General features: G+C 44.4%; 2 protein-coding genes across 2 annotated transcripts in view; both read left to right on the forward strand.

The window, feature by feature from the left end:
• ncs1a (neuronal calcium sensor 1a) overlaps nt 1-7,422 on the forward strand; it is a 21,017-nt gene extending 13,595 nt beyond the window's left edge. Inside the window, exons 3-7 of the mRNA XM_030775832.1 lie at nt 2,349-2,487; nt 3,093-3,171; nt 5,930-6,018; nt 6,440-6,517; nt 7,324-7,422. Of these exons, the coding sequence (XP_030631692.1) occupies nt 2,349-2,487; nt 3,093-3,171; nt 5,930-6,018; nt 6,440-6,517; nt 7,324-7,422 (484 nt within the window). The remainder of the gene's footprint in view (nt 1-2,348; nt 2,488-3,092; nt 3,172-5,929; nt 6,019-6,439; nt 6,518-7,323) is intronic.
• A 6,073-nt stretch (nt 7,423-13,495) lies between these two features.
• fbxw2 (F-box and WD repeat domain containing 2) lies at nt 13,496-20,959 on the forward strand. The gene is made up of 7 exons (XM_030775470.1): nt 13,496-13,862; nt 14,756-15,265; nt 15,862-16,056; nt 18,619-18,752; nt 19,026-19,112; nt 19,471-19,640; nt 19,992-20,959. Exons 2-7 carry the CDS (start codon nt 14,776-14,778, stop codon nt 20,278-20,280), a joined length of 1,365 nt encoding a protein of 454 aa, XP_030631330.1. The 5' UTR covers nt 13,496-13,862; nt 14,756-14,775; the 3' UTR covers nt 20,281-20,959.
• Nucleotides 20,960-21,455: the final 496 nt, after the last annotated feature.

A 21,455-nucleotide genomic window follows, 5' to 3' on the forward strand; every position in this document is an offset into this window, starting at 1 on the left:
CATGCACACACACACAAACACATACACACACACACACACAAACACACACACAAACCCCTCCCATGCCTTGTCTGTTCAGTGTTTGACGGTGACGGACTGCTGACAGTACAGAGGAGAGGTTCTAATGTAGCACGGCTCACACGGGAAACATGCCGTGTTTCCTCTCTAGGCTTCACTCCGAACCCTTCAGTGAGGGGCTAATGCAAGAGATTTCCGTTCACTGTGCAGATAGAAAACTGTGCTGGCTGAAGTGCTCTCCAAGGAGAGGCTGCGTGTATTAGAAGCAGACATTTTGAAGTAAAGCCGTCTTCAAACTCAGAAAGTCGTACATAATTTAAATTCTCTGTCTGTCAAATGCTTTTTATCTCTCTGCGCCAAACACCAGCCTCCCGGTTCTGACAGCACGCTGCTCATAGCTCCTGACTGGGATTATCTCTCTCGTACTTTAAGGTTCTGGAGAGAGCCAGGAGGCGTGCAGCGTGAGATCACATTCGCCTCATTGGCTCACGCGGTGGGGGCGGGGCTAAATGGCGAGTCAGTGGATAGTTTGGACAAATTTGCATTTTGGATTATGCTCCCGAAACTGAAAAATTTGGAAAGAAATAGATCTGAGGGCTGTTCTGCGAAGCGAAGTGACTGGCTTATATCCAGAGGAACTTCTGATTAAATGAACTCAGAGTAAGTAGTAAACCTCCTAATAGAAGAGCCCTATGGCTTCATTCTCCTAGCAAAACAAAGCCATAGGGCTCCTCTGTTAGGAGGTTTACTACTTACTCTGAGTTAACTTAACCAGAAGTTACCTGGATAAGCCAGTCACTTCGCTTCATAGTACAGCCCTCAGGTGGAGAGTCAAACGTAACCCCTGTGTCAGGTTCAGTTATCTGAGCAAAACAACATAAACTGTCAAGAAAAGGCGTTATAGCAAGGTTATCATGATAGGCCTACTAATATTGATCTGTTCACCACAAGTACTTAAAAAATATGCATTCAGCCATTTACAAATTACAAATGAGAACCTTTTAACAGAACGGTTCCTCACAGCGGGCCTCTGGGAAGTAGCGCTGTTAGCCATTAGCTAATTAAGCGTTATTTGAATGCAACATATGTTTGAGTTTCTGCTTATGACACTAAGCACCATTTGTAATGCAAATTACAACATTCTGAGGTAAAGGCTCTCTGTAGATATTTAAAAGAGGCACCAATGGCTAATAGCTCATATTAAAATTTTGTCCAAACATAAAAATGCATGAGTCAAATACATAGGGAGATAGGGATTTTGTTCACAGAAAAGTATTCTTTTTTTCCTTTTCAACAAATGCTATCCCCAAATAGCCTCTTAATTCCGGACAGTGCGGTGTTTTAATGTTGACTCACGCTGAACCAATATTAAAAAATCGGTCTAATCCTATGTCGTGTACACACCAATGCGTCAAGGCATAAAGACGGTTCAGTCTTACTGTTTTAAACTGATTTATTCCGCTTCCCGTGAAATAATGTTTAATGTTGCTTGATTAGCGCAGGCGTTGGGCTACAGCGTGATGAGAGACAGAGAGAACGTCAGACCTCTGTACTGCCGCGTGAAGGGCGTGTTGTTTTTTCACTCCGTGTTTGCGGATTAACTCTCTCAGACTTGAGTGCTTGCAGGCATAATTTTTTCCATATATTTGCATGTGTTTTGCATATTTGTACACTTTCTATCAAAATAACATAAGGTTTCCTTCAATGAATGATTTATTCTCTCTCTCTCTCTCTCTCTCTCTCTCTCTCTCCTGCCTTTAAAAGGCTTTTTTCAGGATTAGCTTGCCAGCAATTTTCAGTGATTATTTCCTTGCTTGTTCTGGTCTGACAGCTGAAGAGAAACACGATCTGTTTGGTCATTATGTTAAATGCATGTAATTGCCCATCGTTTTTCTGTTTGGATTTTAGAAATAGGATGCTGAAATCTTTCCTCCTCTGGAAAATAAATGGACATTAACATGGCAGTATATTAAATCAATTAAACCCTTTGTCTCCTCCATTCGGGGCCATTCTGTCTCTGTTTCTCCTCTCTGTTCCCTTCTGATATTTCCCCCATTTCCTTCCAAAACACCCCCCCCCCCCCACACTCACACTCACACACACACACACCCATACACACACACACACACACACTCACACACACACACACACACACACACACACACACACACACACCCCGTATTGATTTATTCCTCCATTTCTCTTCTCCACCCTTCTCCCTTTACTCATCCTCACACACCCTGTCTTCTCTTTCACAGTTTCTTTCTTTTCTCAACTCCTCATGTGGTTTCTTTCCTCCTGTTCTCTGTGTGTTTGCGTCTCTCTCTCAGGTATAAGGGCTTTATTAAAGACTGTCCCAGTGGTCAGCTGGACGCAGCCGGTTTCCAGAAGATCTACAAACAGTTCTTCCCCTTCGGAGACCCTACCAAGTTTGCCACCTTTGTCTTCAACGTCTTTGATGAAAACAAGGTACCAAACGCATGAGAAAAGTCAAAGAGGACCAGCCGTCCTCGTGAGGATATAAATACCTGACAGGTGGGGGGCTTTGTGGGGACACTGTCTGGTCCCTCCCCCAGAATAGTGTTTCTCCAATCACTTCTTTTCGTTGGACATTTGCAGGGTGCCGCCTGGATCCTGTGAGCTTCTTCTGTGTAATTATGACAGTGTTGACTCACATGACCAGTCCGTGTGTGTCTGAGAGACAGTGTTGACTAACTCATCTGAACCCCCAGAGGGTCATGCTTCACCGCTGAGGTCCCCGGGCGGGTCTGATAGAATGTCTCTGTCATGGTTTAGAGCGGGTTTATATTTAGACTTCTGCTCTGCAGTTCTGCTAACATCTTTTGAATTCATTTAATTGTTTAATTCTGTATAGAAAATATTAAACATAACAATGAAAATATGTGACAGGCTTGTCTCTTCATCTGTGAGACCATCTCTCTCTCTCTCTCTCTCTCTCTCTCTCTCCCCTTCCCTCTCTCTCTCCCCTTCCCCCTCTCTCTCTCTCTCTCCCCTTCCCTCTCTCTCTCTCTTTCTACCCCCCCCCCCCCTTCCCTCTCTCTCTCTCTCTGCAGGATGGACGCATTGAGTTCTCTGAGTTTATCCAGGCATTGTCTGTCACTTCGAGAGGAACCCTGGATGAGAAACTCAGATGTAAAGTCAAAACGCTGAACATACAGTCACCTACCAACCACACTCTCCCACCTAAAGAAACCCTCTCCCACCTACAGAACACTTTCTTACCTACTGAACACTCTCACCTGCAGAACACTTTCCCACCTAAAGAAACACTCTCTCACCTACCGAAACACTCTCACCCACAGAAACACTCTCTCACCTACAGAACACTCTCTCACATAGAGAAACACTCTCTGACCTACAGATACACTCTCGCATATAACTGTCTCTCAAATACAGAAATCATCAAGCCTCCAGGGCCTTCATGTCTTAGAGTGCTTATCCACATATATGTTAGTTCGCTTGTTTTAAATAAGTTCATTCATTCATTCATTCATTCATTCATTCATTCATTCATTCATTCATTCATCCGTTCTTTCGTTCATTCACAGTGTGCTGTAAAAATGCAGTGTTTTATATGAAAATGGTTTTGCTGGCTCAGATGAGAGACTATGACCATAATTTCACGATCGCTATTAGAGCTGTCCATGCACACAACTAACAACTGCACAGTAAAATATAAATAAAAATTAAAGAACAAAATCAAGGGACAAACTGAGCCTCAGAGGTTTGGTATAGCGTACGCTAAAAAAATGATAATGATAAGTTCCTATGATATTGTTCTCTTCTGTTCTACTCATGTATTCATGTACGTGTGTGTGTACCGTCGTATGCAAACGTTTGGGCGCCTCTGGTCAGATGGCATGTTTTGTTGGTTTAAGTGAAAAGATGTTAACATAACCTCTTGACGCCTAAGGAACCACCAGCCTATTGGAAAGAGTGAAACAAAATGAGGCACACGTCCAGTTTGTCCACTCGTATTATTTTTTATACAGTCTCAGGGTTTTATTGACTTAATCCAAGTCAGGAGATCATTCCAGAGTTTAATCGATTCTCTGGTCCTCTGACCCCTCCCCCCACTCCTCCGTGTGTGTGTGGCTGCACTCAGCAGCCATTGGCTCCTCTAAAGCAGCTGACTGAGGATCTGAAAATAACGATAATTGACCCTTATGAAGCAGGGGAAGGCTAGAAAAAGACAGCTAAACGCTTCCTGCTTTTCCTCTGTCTGGTTTGTCATTAAGAAAAGGAAGTTGCAGGGAACTGTTCATGTCAAGACACAATCTGGAAGACCAAGAAAAGTCTCTGATGGACCAGCTCACAGACTGGTCGGGGATGCAAAGCCAAACTCCCAGCTCACAGACTGGTCGGGGATGCAAAGCCAAACTCCCAGCTCACAGACTGGTCGGGGATGCAAAGCCAAACTCCCAGCTCACAGACTGGTCGGGGATGCAAAGCCAAACTCCCAGCTCACAGACTGGTCAGGTAAGCAAAGCCAAACTCCCAGCTCACAGACTGGTCAGGTATGCAAAGCCAAACTCCCAGCTCACAGACTGGTCAGGTACGCAAAGCCAAACTCCCAGCTCACAGACTGGTCAGGTATGCAAAGCTAAACTCCCAGCTCACAGACTGGTCAGGTACGCAAAGCCAAACTCCCAGCTCACAGACTGGTCAGGTACGCAAAGCCAAACTCCCATATCACCGTAGAGGACCTGCAGGAAGGTTTAGCTGGCACAGGAGTTGTGGAGTGCCAGTCCACTGGACGGGGTTTCCTGCACAAACATGATCTGCATTGGAAGGGTCAGCAGAGGGAAACTTCATCTCTGATCTCATCCCATAAGTCAATGCAACGGGCCGTCTGGAACCAGATGCCTGAAGGATGCAACACACCAGATCCAGAAGCGTTTGGAACCAAATGCTGCGGTCTGATGAAACTAACGTCGGCTACAATCACCAAAGGCACATTTGGAGATGAAAGAGGAAGCGTTGGCTTTGGAGGGAAAGGGCAGTTTGCTAAGCGTTCATGTGTGTGTGTCTGCGCTGATTTGGGTTTGTGTGGCAGCTAGTGGCACAGGAAATACTGCACAGGTGCAGGGGAGAATGGATTCAACAAATCCTGGAATCTAATGTCCCATAGACAGTGAAGAAACTGGAATCTAATGCTGGAATCTAATGTCCCATAGACAGTGAAGAAACCGGAATCTAATGCTGGAATCTAATGTCCCATAGACAGTGAAGAAACCGGAATCTAATGCTGGAATCTAATGTCCCATAGACAGTGAAGAAACTGGAATCTAATGTCCCATAGACAGTGAAGAAACCGGAATCTAATGCTGGAATGTAATGTCCCATAGACAGTGAAGAAACTGGAATCCAATGCTGGAATCTAATGTCCCATAGACAGTGAAGAAACTGGAATCTAATGCTGGAATCTAATGTCCCATAGACAGTGAAGAAACTGGAAGCTAAAAAGAAGTTGGATATTACAGCAAGACAGCGATCCAATGTAAAGCTCAAACTCGACCGTGGACTGCATCACGAGATGAGAGATCAAGGGTTTGTAACAGCCCTAACATCTTTGGAGAGATTAAGATTTTGGAAATGCAAACTGCAGAAATACATCATCTTTAAATTTATTCTCTGCAGACATTATGTTTGTTCATTTGAGCAGGAGTGCCCAAACTTTTCCATTCAACGACATTTGTATTGATTTAATCTATAATTCATCAGAGATGGGTGGATCAGTTGTGAGTTTCATGACTGACTGTGAGTGTGTGAGAGAGAGACACACAGATGGAGGTTCTGGAGCTTTAGTGAGAAGCTCTCTGTTTCAGGACCGATTGTGTGCGTGAGATAGACAGATGTGAGTTGTCTGATGCTCCTGTCAATGTTGCAGGGGCGTTTAAACTTTACGATCTGGATAATGACGGCTACATCACTCGTGATGAGATGCTGAATATTGTGGATGCCATTTACCAGATGGTGGTGAGTCACTTCTCTTCCCCAGTGGACCATCCACATTTTTCCCACTGAATCCAGAGTGGTTAGTGTCTGTCTCCATCAGGCTCTGTCCAATGCCTGGTTCCTATGCCAACCAGCCCTTCCCATGACTTACAGCACATTCACTCTGTGTTGTCTGATGACGTTTGTGTTCTCATTGGAGCTTTTACTGGGGCAGTTCATGTTTCATGACAATATCACTGAGTGCTTGATCTCATGCTAAAACGACATAATGTAGTTACTGCTGTGGGCTTATGAAGGATATAGACCTCTCCTTGCCTTGTTATTGGGTTTTTTTTTATAATAAATGAGATGAGATGACCACTTAGCTCTGTGTTTTAATGTATGTATTGATGTTGGAGCACGTCTCCATGGCGATGACATTGCTCTGTTGTTTGGGTAACAGGGGAACACAGTGGAGCTGCCTGAGGAGGAGAACACGCCAGAGAAAAGGGTGGACCGCATCTTTGCTATGATGGACAAGGTGAGATCATTCCTTACACACACACATACAAATGTGCTTCACACACACACACGCACACACATGTACATATGTTTCAGCAGTGGTTGTGTTAATTCATTTCACACACACACACACACACACACACACAAATATGTTCCAGCAGTGGCTCCCAAGGGTCTAGAAGAACATGTGACGGCCAGCACTAACACAGTCAACCATCACCTATGGATCGTGATGGTACAAAACTAGGTCAGAGTCAAGGTCAGAGTCAAGGTCAGAGTCAAGGTCTTTCCACTTCATAATGAACAGCAGTTCCTGCTGAAACTGTCGACTCACGACAGCTGGATGGGCTATGACAGATCTGTGAGCACTGCCGCAGTGGTGTGCCAGGAACCAGACCGGTGTCTGATTTCTGTCCGGGGTAGTTTGTGTTCCCAGCGCTAGGGTCTCATGTCCTTTAGGGTCTTGTCCTTTTGCTGTGATACTTGTAGGATCTGATGAGGTTTTTAAAACTGCTTTAAAAATGGCCCCTGGCCGTAAGCACAGAGGCACTGTCTGCAGCCCCACACAGGTCTAATAAAACTGAGCTCTGAGAATTCATGGATCTTGTTGAGCAGAGAGAGGATTTTAAATTGAAGTTTAAACTGAGGCTCTGTTCTCTTTTCAGCCTCAGGGCCTTGTGTATGATCTGAATTTCAACAAGGCCAGAGTTTTCAGTGGGTTTGCCCTCTGTCTGGAAAATGGACACTGACTAGCACCAGACTGTCTGAGAATGCACATGGATGCACTGTCGACTCTAATCGCTGTGTGTATTTTCCGGTCACCAGAATGCAGACGGGATGTTGACCCTGCAGGAATTTCAGGAGGGTTCAAAGGCAGACCCGTCAATCGTTCAGGCCCTGTCTCTGTACGATGGACTCGTTTAAAAGCACTGGGCCTGTCTCTCTGTGAGTGTACATCATGCTTGGCTTCTCCTGGGGGGGGGGGGGGGGGGGGGGGGGGGGGGTGGGGGTGAAAGGGCTCTGGGATAGAGATACCAGTGAAGAGGCAGGAGTCTCCAGCAGCTTTACTGATAAACATTACATACATCTCACAGTGTATGTCAGAGTGGGCGGAAATCCAGTCCAGTATTGATAAACATGAAGAATGTTGCAGTACACAAGTAAGTTTTGTGGAGAAGGACTGACAGTTAGTGGGTGGTGTTGAGAAGGAAACAGAAGCCCAGGGAAAATAGTCAGACCTGTTTTAAAGCCATGACTTTCTGTGTGGGATTGTGAGGATCGTGAATAACATGGCTATTCTGAGGATCTTCTTACTGTTAATCTCAGCTTCAGCCTGATGTCAGAATTGGTCCAGCAGTGCTAAAGCAAAGCTTCATTCATTCACACCCGCAGTCTGTCTGTTTACTGCACTAGCAATTGGCTTTGGTCTGCTACTAAGATGAACAGTAAACCAACTGTTTGTATGTTTGTTTGTTGGTTGGTTGTTTTGTCTTTCGCAGATGATCATGAGAATCCATTTTAAATCATCCTGCTTGTTCTCGAGGTGGAGGGCTGGCGTGATGCATCTGATTGGACGTGGGCTGACACTCAGGAGCTTCATGAGAGCTGGCGAGGGAGGGACCCAGCTGTCAATCACTTCATCTCCATGGTTACGTGGAATCGGACAAACCTCGTGAGCCTTTTTTGCGGTACTATTTTGAAGTGGGTGACTGGAGCCCTGTGAGAGAGGAGTGAAGGGGACTTCGAAAGACGAATAGAAAACTTGAACCAGTCAGGGACAGTCTAAAACGGGGACTCCACTCTAACTGAAACCACGAGGTTCTGCTTTCTTTTGGACGGTCACTACACCGGGCTGCATGGACCACACGGTCACTAACTGCTTTGATGCTGCATACGTGTGTGTGAGCAGGGAAACTGTGGCCTGCCCGTGTCTCTGTGAGCGGTGCCGTCCTAAGCCCTGTACTATAACCCTGCCCTCAGAACACATGTGGATGTTGTACTAAACTCAAATCAGTCTCCCCAATGCAGTGAGACCACACACAAACACTGACTGCAGTTTTGGCAAAGAACCTTCTGAACATTGCTTTGACGTTAAGTGACCGTGAACAGCGTTGGAATCGATTCCCGCCGTAACCGCAGGGAAAACGGTTCCTGACCGCGTGCCATTCTCAGACTGCTCTCTGGAATGAACACAATACTTGAGTCCTGGAAGTGAAAATCCATTTTGTTTGTTTCTTTATTGATTGATTTGTATGGTGCCGTGGCTGTTAGGGACACACTGGGCCATGCGGGTGATGTGGCGTTATAGACCATATGATGTGCTGCTGTTATTTCTGCTTGTAAATGCTTGAGTGTTTCTGAGAGATCGTTGGCCTGGTCTATGTGTGTGGTATTTCTGTACCCTTCACAGCAGTGTGTTAGACTTCCTGCTTGCACTAATGAGTGACTCACTTCTCATGTATTTCCTTGCTGTGTCTCTAAACAGGTTGTACTATCTGTGTAAGGTGCAGGGTATAAGAGATGCCGTTAGCTTAAAATGCTAAGCACTTCATTCAGACTGTCAGGAAGTGTCTGCAGTCTCACAGCTTAGTTTGGTGTCAACAACAACAACAACAACAACAAAAAACAGCGTTATAAAAGTATAATGGTGCACAGAGAAACACTTCAATAAAACTGCCTTCATTTCAGACTTCTGCTTAAACGCCTCTGTGTTCACGTTGACTCAGTTTGACCATTTTCAGAGGTTAGTGAGAGTCAGGAAACATCGATCAGAAGGGACTCAGTACAGGACAGTTTGTACTAGTAGTGCTTCATGTTCAAATGACACTGAACATCATGTTTAACTACTGGTATCTATATATCTATCTACATATCCATATGTATCTGGTATCTATATATCTATCTACATATCCATATGTATCTGGTATCTATATATCTATCTACATATCCATATGTATCTGGTATCTATATATCTATCTACATATCCATATGTATCTGGTATCTATATATCTATCTACATATCCATATGTATCTGGTATCTATATATCTATCTACATATCCATATGTATCTGGTATCTATATATCTATCTACATATCCATATGTATCTGGTATCTATATATCTATCTACATATCCATATGTATCTGGTATCTATATATCTATGTATATATATCTGTCTGTCCATCGGCCTTTTCCACACAGGTTTGGCCTCTGTGTGTCTGATGCTGGCACTCGCTCTCTGCTGGATCAGCCCTTCTCCTCTCCGCTCTGCCACAGACCCTCCTGTCTGTCCCTCCTGTCTGTCCGTCCTGTCTGTCCCTCCTGTCTTACCCTCCTGTCTGACCCTCCTGTCTGTCCCTCCTGTCTGTCCCTCCTGTCTTACCCTCCTGTCTGTCCCTCCTGTCTGACCCTCCTGTCTGTCCCTCCTGTCTGATGCTGGCACTCGCTCTTGGCTGGATCAGCCCTTCTCCTCTCCTGCTTGCCAAGTCATTGTTGATTTTCCTTTGTCCTTGACTGACATGTTTGTAACTTGATGAAACGAGTCATTTCTGTGCCCTGTCTCTGAGAGATAATGGACAGACCAGTCAGGAGGAGGAAGGGAGTCATTCACATTACCTGTCTGACCCTCCTGTCTGTCCCTCCTGTCTTACCCTCCTGTCTGTCCCTCCTGTCTGTCCCTCCTGTCTGACCCTTGAAGTTGTTCAGCTGTAACCTCAGTGTTCCACAGGCTGTTTCTACATCACACCTAAACATTTTCAAAGAAAAAGAGCGAAGACATTCAGAGAATGTTGTATCGTACCGTGAACAGGGGTGTTTGGCACATAATGAGATTAGAATGTCGTATACAATAGGAATGTGGAATACTCTCAGGGATTCAAGAGGCCTCCAGCTGAACTGGACAATGTTTTATACCCAGATTATAAACCAAACATATTAAAGCTGGATGGTGTGGAACAGGCAGTGATGACATAAACGCAGGTTTGTTTAAATAACAGGCTTTGACACGCTTTCATACTGTGTCAGATACTGAAGTCCCAGTTTCCTGTTTTTCCATCCAAATGTCGTTTTTTGAGAGAGGTTAAATCTGAACTGATGAATCAGATGGTTGCACTGTAAACGGTTAAAATTCCCTGAGCAAACTGCATGTGAAAGGTTTGCTCCCATATTTACATGAAATATCAGAAAGGAATTAATAGTAACGCTTGGCGTTTTACAGTTAGAAAAGGACAGAGAAACTGCTCCTGTATCATTATGAGGACATAACAAAACACTGCTGCACTGTCTCTGCTCAAAGGCAATTGCATGTCCAGAGCTCAAACAATTTTCCCACAAGCCTACGGGACCTATCCTCTACTAACACTTTCTGTGTTTACCTGATAACAGATGTGAAACGGTGCCAAGCGAAGGCAGACGGAGGTGGTCTTTGTCCTACGCGTAGTCTTTTAAATTAGATTCAGAAGAGCGAAAGAGCAGTTTACTGGGAGGTTTTCTCAATCACAGCTCCGTGGCTTTCAGCTTACACCTACAGTGGTAAAATCAAGAACAAATATTTTATGTTTAAAGAGCCAAGAGGTCACTAAAGAAAAACAGAATGTGGGTTATTTAAGTTGTCTTACCAATAAAACAGACATACACAGAGTGTACACTAATAGAAACAACAAGAGGTTCAAGACTGCCTTACAGAAAATTCTGAAAACATGACTGCTTTGGTCTCACTCTTACAGTTAAAGCTGGGAAAAAACCCCAGCGTTGTGATACTGGGCTTCATTACTCTCTCTGCTGTTACTCATTTTGACCTGAGATGCTGCCTGTCACTCCCTAGTCCTCAAGTCTCTGGCCCCCGCTGCTCCGTCTGCAGGCAGTGGTGGCTGTGGTGGGGGGCCGGGGGCGGTTATTCGATGTCTGGAGCATCAGTTTTAATGGTAAGTAGCTGTCACGGTTCTCTGTGCACTGTTATAGATGCCCCCAGCCTTCAGAACTGGTCTCTCCTGTCATCTTACACCTCCGCAAACCCCCCCCCCCCCCCCCCACTGTCACGAAACACTCCTTTTTTTTTTAACCACGTGTCTGTTTGTTTTCCCGCTGTAAGGGGAAAGAATGAGATATGGTAAAATAAAAGGGTGCTTTAGTGAGCTGTGTGTGAAACTGAATAAGGAAAGCAAGGTTCAGTCTGACCATGTCACATTCACGTGTTCACGCAGACACAGCAATATAATGCCCTTGTGCATCGCTCTGAACGCGACAGTGCTTGAGTTGCCCGGTAAAGAAAGGCGATTTAGGCTTCTGGGTTGCTTTTCTTAATCATTTAGTCAATGAGCTAGGGACAGCGCATCGCAATGTAGCAGACGCGTCTCCGATAACATGCAATAACTCACTGATTTCCACCGTTCGTTTCATCACGGAGACACAATGAGGTCGTTTATCACGAACTCAGGCACCGCAGAGAAGAGAAGATCATGTAGGCTTGTCTCCCTCACGAAGAGCAATTCAGATATGATGATTAAAGTGGGCGGTGTGTTATTTTACTCAGAAAGAAAGCGATGATAACGATTTGACGTTTGTGAAACCTTTTCTTTGTGAGTGTGTGTCTATGTGTGTGTGTCTGATTTTAACAATTTGTAATCCAATGAGTAAGGGTCCGTGAATGAGGGTTTTGAATGTCCTTTTGCAGTATTCACATTGAGAGACTGAACAATGCTTTTGCTTTAAGAAATTTCCATTTTTTCTGCTCGGGGGCAGAGTAAAAGTGTTATTCCATCACTATTTGGTCCTCGCGTTCATGTTTGTCTGTATTCTGATCTAAGGGTATCTGGAATTGTGGACGAGAATCACATTGGGTGATTCTCGGAGCGCACAAGAGTGAACCAGTTATCTGGTGTTTAGCTAACTACCGTTAGCGAAAATAACGTTGAAAAACATGTTAACTGAATTCATTTAACTGATTAATACAAACAGGGGACGACGTTTGCTTCAACATCAATCAATCAATCAATCAAATCCTTACTTACTTATTAAGAACACTCATGCCGTTAGTCTGGGATCACGCAGTTTTAACAATGAAAGTTCAAAATCATTCATAAGAAAAAACTACAGTCGAAAAGTCTCTGTAGTCATCAAAGAGCAAACACGGAGGAAAATAATCTTTCCCTCACATTTAAAGGCTGTATTTCCCATTAAAACCACTTCCCATTAAAAACACTTAACATGTCGTAATATGTCTGTTTAAAGGCTAACAGCTAAAGAAAGAAATTGTTAAAGGGTTATTTTTCACATAAACGTTACTGAATTTCAAGGTATTCATTTTTGTTCCTCATAAATACTGAATAAACTTCTGTTTTTCACTTCTGCCTGAGATATTCAGTATTTGACAGTAAAGGAAAATGGTTGTTCGGAGATAAGAGTCTTTTTGACTACTGTCTCTCAGTTTTCAAGGTTACAAGAATTTAGCAGAACCAATGAATTGTTGCAGCTTTTATGATATAAGAGCACGTCTGCCCCCTGTTGACCAGGATATGCGATATGTGTAATATGGACCATATATGTGCATCATTTGATTACATTAGTTCAGTTAGTTTAAATGTCGGAGTGCAAGTTTACCAAAATAATGATTTAGACGATACATTTTTATAAAGAGACGTTTAGATGTTGAATTAATACTATTTCACATGGCATGGGGTCTGAATCTTTCCGTGTAAGGTAGCACTTTCCTTAAGCATTGATGTTCCTTAAGCATTGATGTTCACTATGTGTGTAAAATTTAATCAAAGTCTTAAATAATATTCAAGAGTTAGAACGGAAATTTAAAACATAAATGTCGACTTTTATTCATAGTTTTAAATTCTGGCATGCGGGATCTGGCAACCCGTGGTCACGCCTCTTCGTTTCCTCCCGCTCGTGTCAAATACAACTTCCTATTTATAACTTCCTGTCGCTCTAGTTCAGGGTTGGTATAGAGGGCTTACACTAGTAGCTAACCAATCAAACTTAAGATACACAAGTCCAAAGATGTATGTTTAGTCAACATACGATATTACATTTAGTGACAAAGCAGTCTAAGCTATGTGGTTTATGAGGCGATGTGTTTCCATCCCAAAACAGAAAAGCGTCTCTCTTATAGATTTATCAGCTATGTTTAACGTTAGCTAATTAGCTGATTGTGGCTAGCTAGCCGATTTTTTTCTTGCTAGCTAGCTTGCATTAGTTGCTCTGAAGGTTAGCGCTCATTCAAATTCGGCATAGTTGCCAAATAGTATATTGTTTTGGAATATATTCATGCCGGAATTTGCTTGCTCCAGTTAGCTTGCTTGTTCGTTAGGCTAACTGGCTAGCATATTTGCTAGCATCGCCCAGGTTCTTCTGGAAATGGTAGGTTGAGTCACTTGTTAGCCAACGTTAGCGAACTTACCTTTCACATGTGTATGAGTTCGAGCTGTAAATTGCTTACAAATTGTTGTCTCTACTGAAGACACGTTACTATTCTCTTGATCTTCGGAGTGATTTTTCTCTGTGAAATTATTTGTAACGCTAGCTTGCCAAGTCATGCAGTTTTTTTGCTCAGTGTTACCAGGGGAAGTTAACAGCATATAAATTAACCTCACTGTCAAATGTGTGGACAAACTGGACCAAACAGATACCGTTACAAGCAAACCAAAAAGACCAATATCAGTGTGGTTCTCTCGCTGGCAAGACAACGTGCCCGAAAAGTATAATGTTCAATATGCCGTCGTTTTAGTCTGAAACACCGCTAGTCTTGGTAGTGGTAGCCTCGGTCTGTCGGTGCGGGGAGTCAACCGTTCGCGTCCGTTGTAAGATTTGGTAAATAGGCATCTCATGATACAAGCCTAACTGTTTTCTAGGAACCTCTTTTAGGTCATCTTTGTAACTGTTAAGTCCTGCTTGATTACTTGGGTAATAACGATATGCTGACGATAATATATTACTGTTATAATCTCTGATAGACACGCAGTATAGGCCTATTAGTCATATTTTACCAGATAACACTGCAAAGTCTTTTAGAGGTGGCGAAAGGGAACAGGTAGTTGTGTGTTAGTTCGCTGAAGGCCATGATTTGTTTCACTGACCTGAGCTGAAGAGGAGCAGTCCACCTTTTGGGAATTTGAAATCTAAATGGACACGCTACTAAACACTGTCTCTTGGCTAGAGGGGTGTTTCCTTTTTGACAGTATGTATTGTATATATGTTATGTTGTGTTACCAGTGTCATAGATGTAAAACTGAGTGTTTGGTCTGGTTGTGCAGGTAGACGCCCTCATGTACCCATGGACAAGGCTGCCTTTGAGGGGTGGCTGGAGTCGGTCTCCGCCTCCTTCCTCACATTGAACGACCAGCAGAGGAACCAGTCTCTGGACCGCCTCATCTCTCTGAGTGGCGCCGTCCAGCTGCGACACCTGTCCAATGGACTGGAGACTCTACTGAAACGGGACTTCCTGCGGCTGCTGCCTCTAGAGCTGGCCTTCTACCTGCTGCGCTGGCTCGACCCCCAGACGCTGCTCACCTGCTGCCTGGTGTGTAAGCAGTGGAACAAGGTGATCAGCGCCTGCACGGAGGTGTGGCAGGGCGTGTGCCGTGACCTGGGCTGGAAGATCGACGAGTCCATTCAGGACGCCACCCACTGGAAGAGCGTCTACCTGAAGGCCAAGCTGCGTATGAAACAGCTGAAGGATGCCGAGGCTTTTGAGACTAGCTCTCTGATTGGACACAGCTCACGGGTTTACGCCCTCTACTATAAGGACGGCCTCCTCTGCACAGGTAAACAGAGAGAGAACGCTCGTTTGTGTCAGACCAGCACTCGCTGTGGCTGTAAGGTCAGAGGTGAAGCTGACAGATGGGACCAGGTTCTGAAGTGAGCGGTGTGAGATTGTGTAAACAGGCTGATATACAGCCAGTGTGTAATCTGTAGTAGTCAGTGTGTTTTCATATCAGTATGTTAATCTGAAGTAGTCAGTGTGTTTTCATATCAGTATGTTAATCTGAAGTAGTCAGTGTGTTTTCATATCAGTATGTTAATCTGTAGTAGTCAGTGTGTTTTCATATCAGTGTGTAATCTGTAGTAGTGAGTGTGTTGTCATATCAGTATGTTAATCTGTAGTAGTCAGTATGTTGTCATATCTGTGTGTAATCTGTAGTAGTCAGTGTGTTTTCATATCAGTATGTTAATCTGTAGTAGTCAGTGTGTTTTCATATCAGTATGTTAATCTGTGGTAGTCAGTGTGTTTTCATATCAGTGTGTAATCTGTAGTAGTCAGTGTGTTGTCATATCAGTATGTTAATCTGTAGTAGTCAGTATGTTGTCATATCTGTGTGTAATCTGTAGCAGTCAGTGTATTACATAATTTTCTCCATAGGTTCTGATGACCTGTCTGCCAAACTGTGGGATGTTCGCACAGGCCAGTGCATCTACGGCATCCAGACACACACCTGTGCCACAGTCAAATTCGATGAACAGAAACTAGTCACGGGGTCCTTCGACAACACCATTGCATGCTGGGAGTGGAGCACAGGCGCGCGGATCCAGCATTTTCGTGGGCACACAGGTGCAGGTGGGTGTGAACTAGACTGGTACATCTGAGTGCCAGCTCTCTCTGAGTGAAGCCTTTACTGAATACAGACCGCCACCTCATTACTGACTCACGTCCACTCAGCAGCTTAACATATCGGAAACATTCCTGTCAGCAGGAAACTGCTTCACACCCTCCACATCTGTCTGTCGATTTAAAGGTCTGAGTGAGGATGAAGTGGAGTCTAGGGCCAGATGAAGTGTTTGTGTGTAATATATGGATTAGCTGTTCTCTTAACTGGATGGAGCGTTTGTGTGTAATATGTGGATTAGCTGTTCTCTTAACTGGATGGAGCATTTGTGTGTAATATGTAGATTAGCTGTTCTCTTCACTGGATGGAGCGTTTGTGTGTAATATATGGATTAGCTGTTCTCTTAACTGGATGGAGCGTTTGTGTGTAATATGTGGATTAGCTGTTCTCTTAACTGGATGGAGTGTTTGTGTGTAATATGTGGATTAGCTGTTCTCTTCACTGGATGGATTGTTTGTGTGTAATATATGGATTAGCTGTTCTCTTAACTGGATGGAGTGTTTGTGTGTAATATGTGGATTAGCTGTTCTCTTTACTGGATGGAGCGTTTGTGTGTAATATGTGGATTAGCTGTTCTCTTAACTGGATGGAGTGTTTGTGTGTAATATGTGGATTAGCTGTTCTCTTAACTGGATGGAGCGTTTGTGTGTAATATGTGGATTAGCTGTTCTCTTAACTGGATGGAGCATTTGTGTGTAATATGTGGATTAGCTGTTCTCTTCACTGGATGGTGCGTTTGTGTGTAATATGTGGATTAGCTGTTCTCTTAACTGGATGGAGCGTTTGTGTGTAATATGTGGATTAGCTGTTCTCTTAACTGGATGGAGTGTTTGTGTGTAATATGTGGATTAGCTGTTCTCTTCACTGGATGGATTGTTTGTGTGTAATATATGGATTAGCTGTTCTCTTAACTGGATGGAGTGTTTGTGTGTAATATGTGGATTAGCTGTTCTCTTTACTGGATGGAGCGTTTGTGTGTAATATGTGGATTAGCTGTTCTCTTCACTGGATGGAGCGTTTGTGTGTAATATGTGGATTAGCTGTTCTCTTCACTGGATGGTGCGTTTGTGTGTAATATGTGGATTAGCTGTTCTCTTCACTGGATGGAGCGTTTGTGTGTAATATGTGGATTAGCTGTTCTCTTAACTGGATGGAGCGTTTGTGTGTAATATGTGGATTAGCTGTTCTCTTCACTGGATGGTGCGTTTGTGTGTAATATGTGGATTAGCTGTTCTCTTCACTGGATGGAGCGTTTGTGTGTAATATGTGGATTAGCTGTTCTCTTCACTGCAGTGATGAGAATAATGAAACTGAGTTTACACTGTAGGCCAGTGATTCTCAACCCCTGTTCTGGGGGGGGGTGGGGGCACTGTCCTGCATATCTCTGTTTTAACTCTTCATTATCACGGTTAATTGATCTAATCAGGGGCTTGATGATTAACTGATCAGTGGAATCAGTTGTGTCAGGCCTGAGCTCAGGAGAGTTAAAACAAAGATATGCAGGACAGATATGCCCCCCCCCCCCCCCCCCCCCCCCCGGACTGGAGTTGAGAACCACTGCTGTAGACACAAGAGACCGCCAAATTTTCCCTCCAAAATCTGCTCCCTCTCCTCACCATAGACACACCAAAGCACGGTCAAACAGTGAGATGTGTGTGTGTGTGTGTGAGGGAGTTGTGTGAGGCGTGGCCTGTGGGCAGTTTACATCATCAGTGGAGGCAGCTGGAATCTGGAGAGATGAAAAATGAAGGCTTTACATGTCTTTGCTCGTTCACAGGTGTAAGTGTCAATATGACAAGAGAAAAGTAAACTGCATCGTTAAGGTCACGACCTCCTGGCCTCGCCCCGCTGTGACCTTCGCTCAAACAGTGTGTGGACACAGCCCAGCCACAGGCTCTTAACATGTGTAATCATGAGAGTGTCTGTCTGACACACTCTCCCTGTCACAGCCTTTCATACCTCCATAACCTCTCGGTTCCTCACAGGAAACTGTCAGGAAATGGCAGTGTTTCCTTCTACACTCAGTGTATTTGTAGTAGGGTGCTTTCACTGGGTTACTTTGTTCCAAATGTAATAAGACAGACTATAGCTAATTTTGTGTTCCCCAAGGAAGTTAAAGTTGACGTGAAAATCCTTGTTGATTTTTGTGAATTTTGTTTGGGTGATGTGGCATAGCGCACCATGCACCTGGCAGACAGCGGTTAGCATTGTTGACTGCCCCTGATGTGTATGTATGCCTTTTAACGAATCAGGAGCAGTGATTGACAACAGTGATTGACAACAGTGATTCAACTTCTGACCCGATCTTTATTTGAGGTGTCCCCATACACAAGTTTAACAAATCTGCTAGCCAGTCAGCAGCAAGTATTATCATGGCATAAATATAGTTATTTAAATTACAGCCTTGTGCCTTTGAATCTAGTTTGATGGGGATTTGTGTGTATAGTGTGTAACAGTGTGTGTGTGTGTGTATTTGTGTTTGTAACGGTATGTAACTGTGTGTGTCTCTGCAGTGTTCAGTGTGGATTATAACGATGATCTGGACACTCTGGTGAGTGGTTCGGCTGACTTCACGGTCAAAGTCTGGTCTCTCTCCACCGGTGCTTGCCTCAACACGCTGACTGGACACACCGAGTGGGTTACCAAGGTAACGCCACTCCTTTCTGCACTAACACCACTTTAATGGGTATGATGTTGGATGGAGATAAATCTTACTGTTACTAGACTCTCGCTTTGATTTTCTGCATGGTCTTGTTCTGGTTTCTTTGGATAAATTTGTGTCAGAACAACAGCACTATTAACTCTCACCCAGTTGTCTGTCAGAGATGATCACCTCCACAGGGACACCTCTGTCTGTCACGAAACATGGCTCCTCAGATCATCAGCTTCTCTCCCTGTGTGTGCGTGCGTGTGTGTGCAGGTCCTCCTTCAGAAGAGCCAAGTGGAGTCGATGATGCACAGTCCTGGAGATTATATTTTACTGAGTGCTGACAAGTATGAAATCAAGGTAACACATGGCGCTCACCTCATGTTCATCACTGCACATATTCATGGTGGGGGTGTAATGTGATGTAAAGGTATGTTTTCAGCAGGGGTGTAGTTGTGTGTGTGTGTGTGTGTGTGTGTGTGAGAGACTCAGTGTGGCAGTTCTATGAAAGCTCCTGTGTGCATTTGCATTAACTCTCAGCCAGTTGAAAAATATGTTCAGTTTATAGTATAAAACTCTCAGTTTAGTTCTGAAAGGTTTGGTGGGAACATATGCACCAGTGCACTTGTACTCCTCAGTGGGTGTCTTGCTGTAAATGGTTGTATTTTTGGAGGTTTCTCTGTGGTAAGGTCTCTCTCCCTCTCTGTCTCTGGTCCAGGTGTGGCCGATTGGCCGGGAGATAAACTGTAAGAGCCTTAAGACTCTGTGTGTGTCGGAGAATCGCAGTGTGTGTCTGCAGCCCCGCTTGCAGTTTGACGGACGCCACATCGTCTGCAGCTCAGACCTGGGGATCTACCTGTGGGACTTCGCCAGCTTTGAGATCATCAGGTGAACAGCCGTGTGTCTCTGTGCGTGTGAGATTAAAACAGCAATGTGCCTGGACTCGCTGATGATGCATGGCTTTCTCCTGGTCACATACATGAAGACAGAGCTGATGTGTTCCAGAATGATCCTCTCTGTGCAGTTGTGCCTGTGTGTGTTTCAGGTTGTGTGGTGAGAGAGTGCTGCTGTATGTCAGGTTAAATCTGTCACTCACACTCTCAGTCTGTGCAGTGCTCTCTCTGTTGTGTTCCCATGTCTGACTGATGTGAGTGGTGGTTTGAAGCGTATGGAGTTATTCTGTGAGGGCTCATGCAGACTGGCTGAAACATTTTCTCCTTTCTCTCTCACTCTGTACAGAGTCATCAAAACCCAGGACCCAGCCAGCCTGTCCCTGCTGAGTTTAGGCGAGATTTTCGCTCTCCTCTTCGATCAGAACTACCTATATGTGATGGACCTGAGGACTGAGAGAATCCTGGGCTCCTGGCCTCTGCCGGCGTACAGGAAATCCAAACGCGGCTCCAGCTTCCTCGCCGGAGTCACGTCCTGGCTCAACGGACTGGACGGTGAAAACGACTCGGGTCTGGTGTTTGCCACCAGCATGCCTGACCACAGCATTCACCTGGTCATGTGGAAGGAGTACGGTTAGACGCCGCGCTCTCGCCCCTGCCCAGGAACGTGGTCGCTCTCTCTGTCTCTGAAAACTCACCAAGCCAACCAAGTTAGATATTGCATGGACCAAAGTTGTTTTTCGCTTTTTCTTTTTTCGTTTTTTGCTTTTAGGCTGAAAGCAGCCCTTGCTCTAACACTGACTTCACCGTGACTCATTCTGCTTTTAGAAAAGCGTGGTCGGGTATCAGCACCACTGAACAGAACCCGGCCATGGACCACAGACCACTAGTGCTGTAGAAAGTCATGAGGCGTAACTGGGCTCGACGTGACATGGGTCCAGTAACTGTGATTTACAGTTCGGTTCAACCCACTGTCTGAGAGAACCAACCTGAGGTTCGGTTCAACCCACTGTCTGAGAGAACCAACCTGAGGTTAAGCTCAGGCTGTCTCTGAGGAAGACCATCCATCTCTCTCCCACAGGCAAAAGGGGAAAGTAGTTCATCTGCCGTTATTATGGTTTCATTCATCAGATGTTGAGTTTAGTTTGACTGACAGGTGAGGAGTTGTCTTTCAGTGACAGGGAGATGTTGCCTTAAAGCCCAGAGATCTCTTAGAGATATCACATTCACTCATATCTCTCCTCCCCAACCCTGGTCCCCTCACATCCATGGCTACTGAATGCTCTGTGTGTGTGTGTGTGTGTGTGTGTGTGTGTGTGTGTGTGTGTGTGTGTGTGTGTGTGCGTGCGTGCGTGCGTGTGTGATTCTGTAAAGAGAAAATTCACTGAGAATACACACGTTTTTAATGTCTGACGTGGGAAATTTGTCATGTGCCTTTTTTTCATTTGAACGTCTCGATTTCTGCAGCAAGTCACAAATCTGTTACTGTGGAAATCCACCATCACAAACCTTCTGCAATAAGGAAATAATGTCCAAACTAGGTCAGTTTTAGTCACACTCTTACTCCTGTTATTATTATTGTTATTATTATTATTATGTGTACCATTGTCAACATGGCAGAAATATACTTATATTCTAACCACTATTTACCCCATCTGAATCTCTTGAGGGTGTTTGTAGTGAACTGTCACTGTTCCTTACAGGGGTGACACAGTGGTGTTTTCTGTGTGCGGTGCACATCAGCCTGTTTTCAGTGTTGAGAATACTGCTGTGATTCTGCGGTCACAGACTAGTCCCTGAGTAGTGTAAGGGT

The sequence above is a fragment of the Chanos chanos genome, chromosome 1 (genome assembly GCF_902362185.1).
Source record: "Chanos chanos chromosome 1, fChaCha1.1, whole genome shotgun sequence".
Classification (NCBI taxonomy): Eukaryota; Metazoa; Chordata; class Actinopteri; order Gonorynchiformes; family Chanidae; genus Chanos; species Chanos chanos.

What these genes read in the sequence shown, in the direction of transcription:
- fbxw2 (XM_030775470.1), top strand. Translation starts at nt 14,776, where the DNA reads ATGGACAAGGCTGCCTTTGAGGGGTGGCTGGAGTCGGTCTCCGCCTCC. An exon ending in TCGTGGGCACACAGGTGCAG is followed by an intron (nt 16,057 to 18,618) that starts GTGGGTGTGAAC and finishes GTGTCTCTGCAG; the next exon opens with TGTTCAGTGTGGATTATAAC. An exon ending in GCCAGCTTTGAGATCATCAG is followed by an intron (nt 19,641 to 19,991) that starts GTGAACAGCCGT and finishes CACTCTGTACAG; the next exon opens with AGTCATCAAAACCCAGGACC.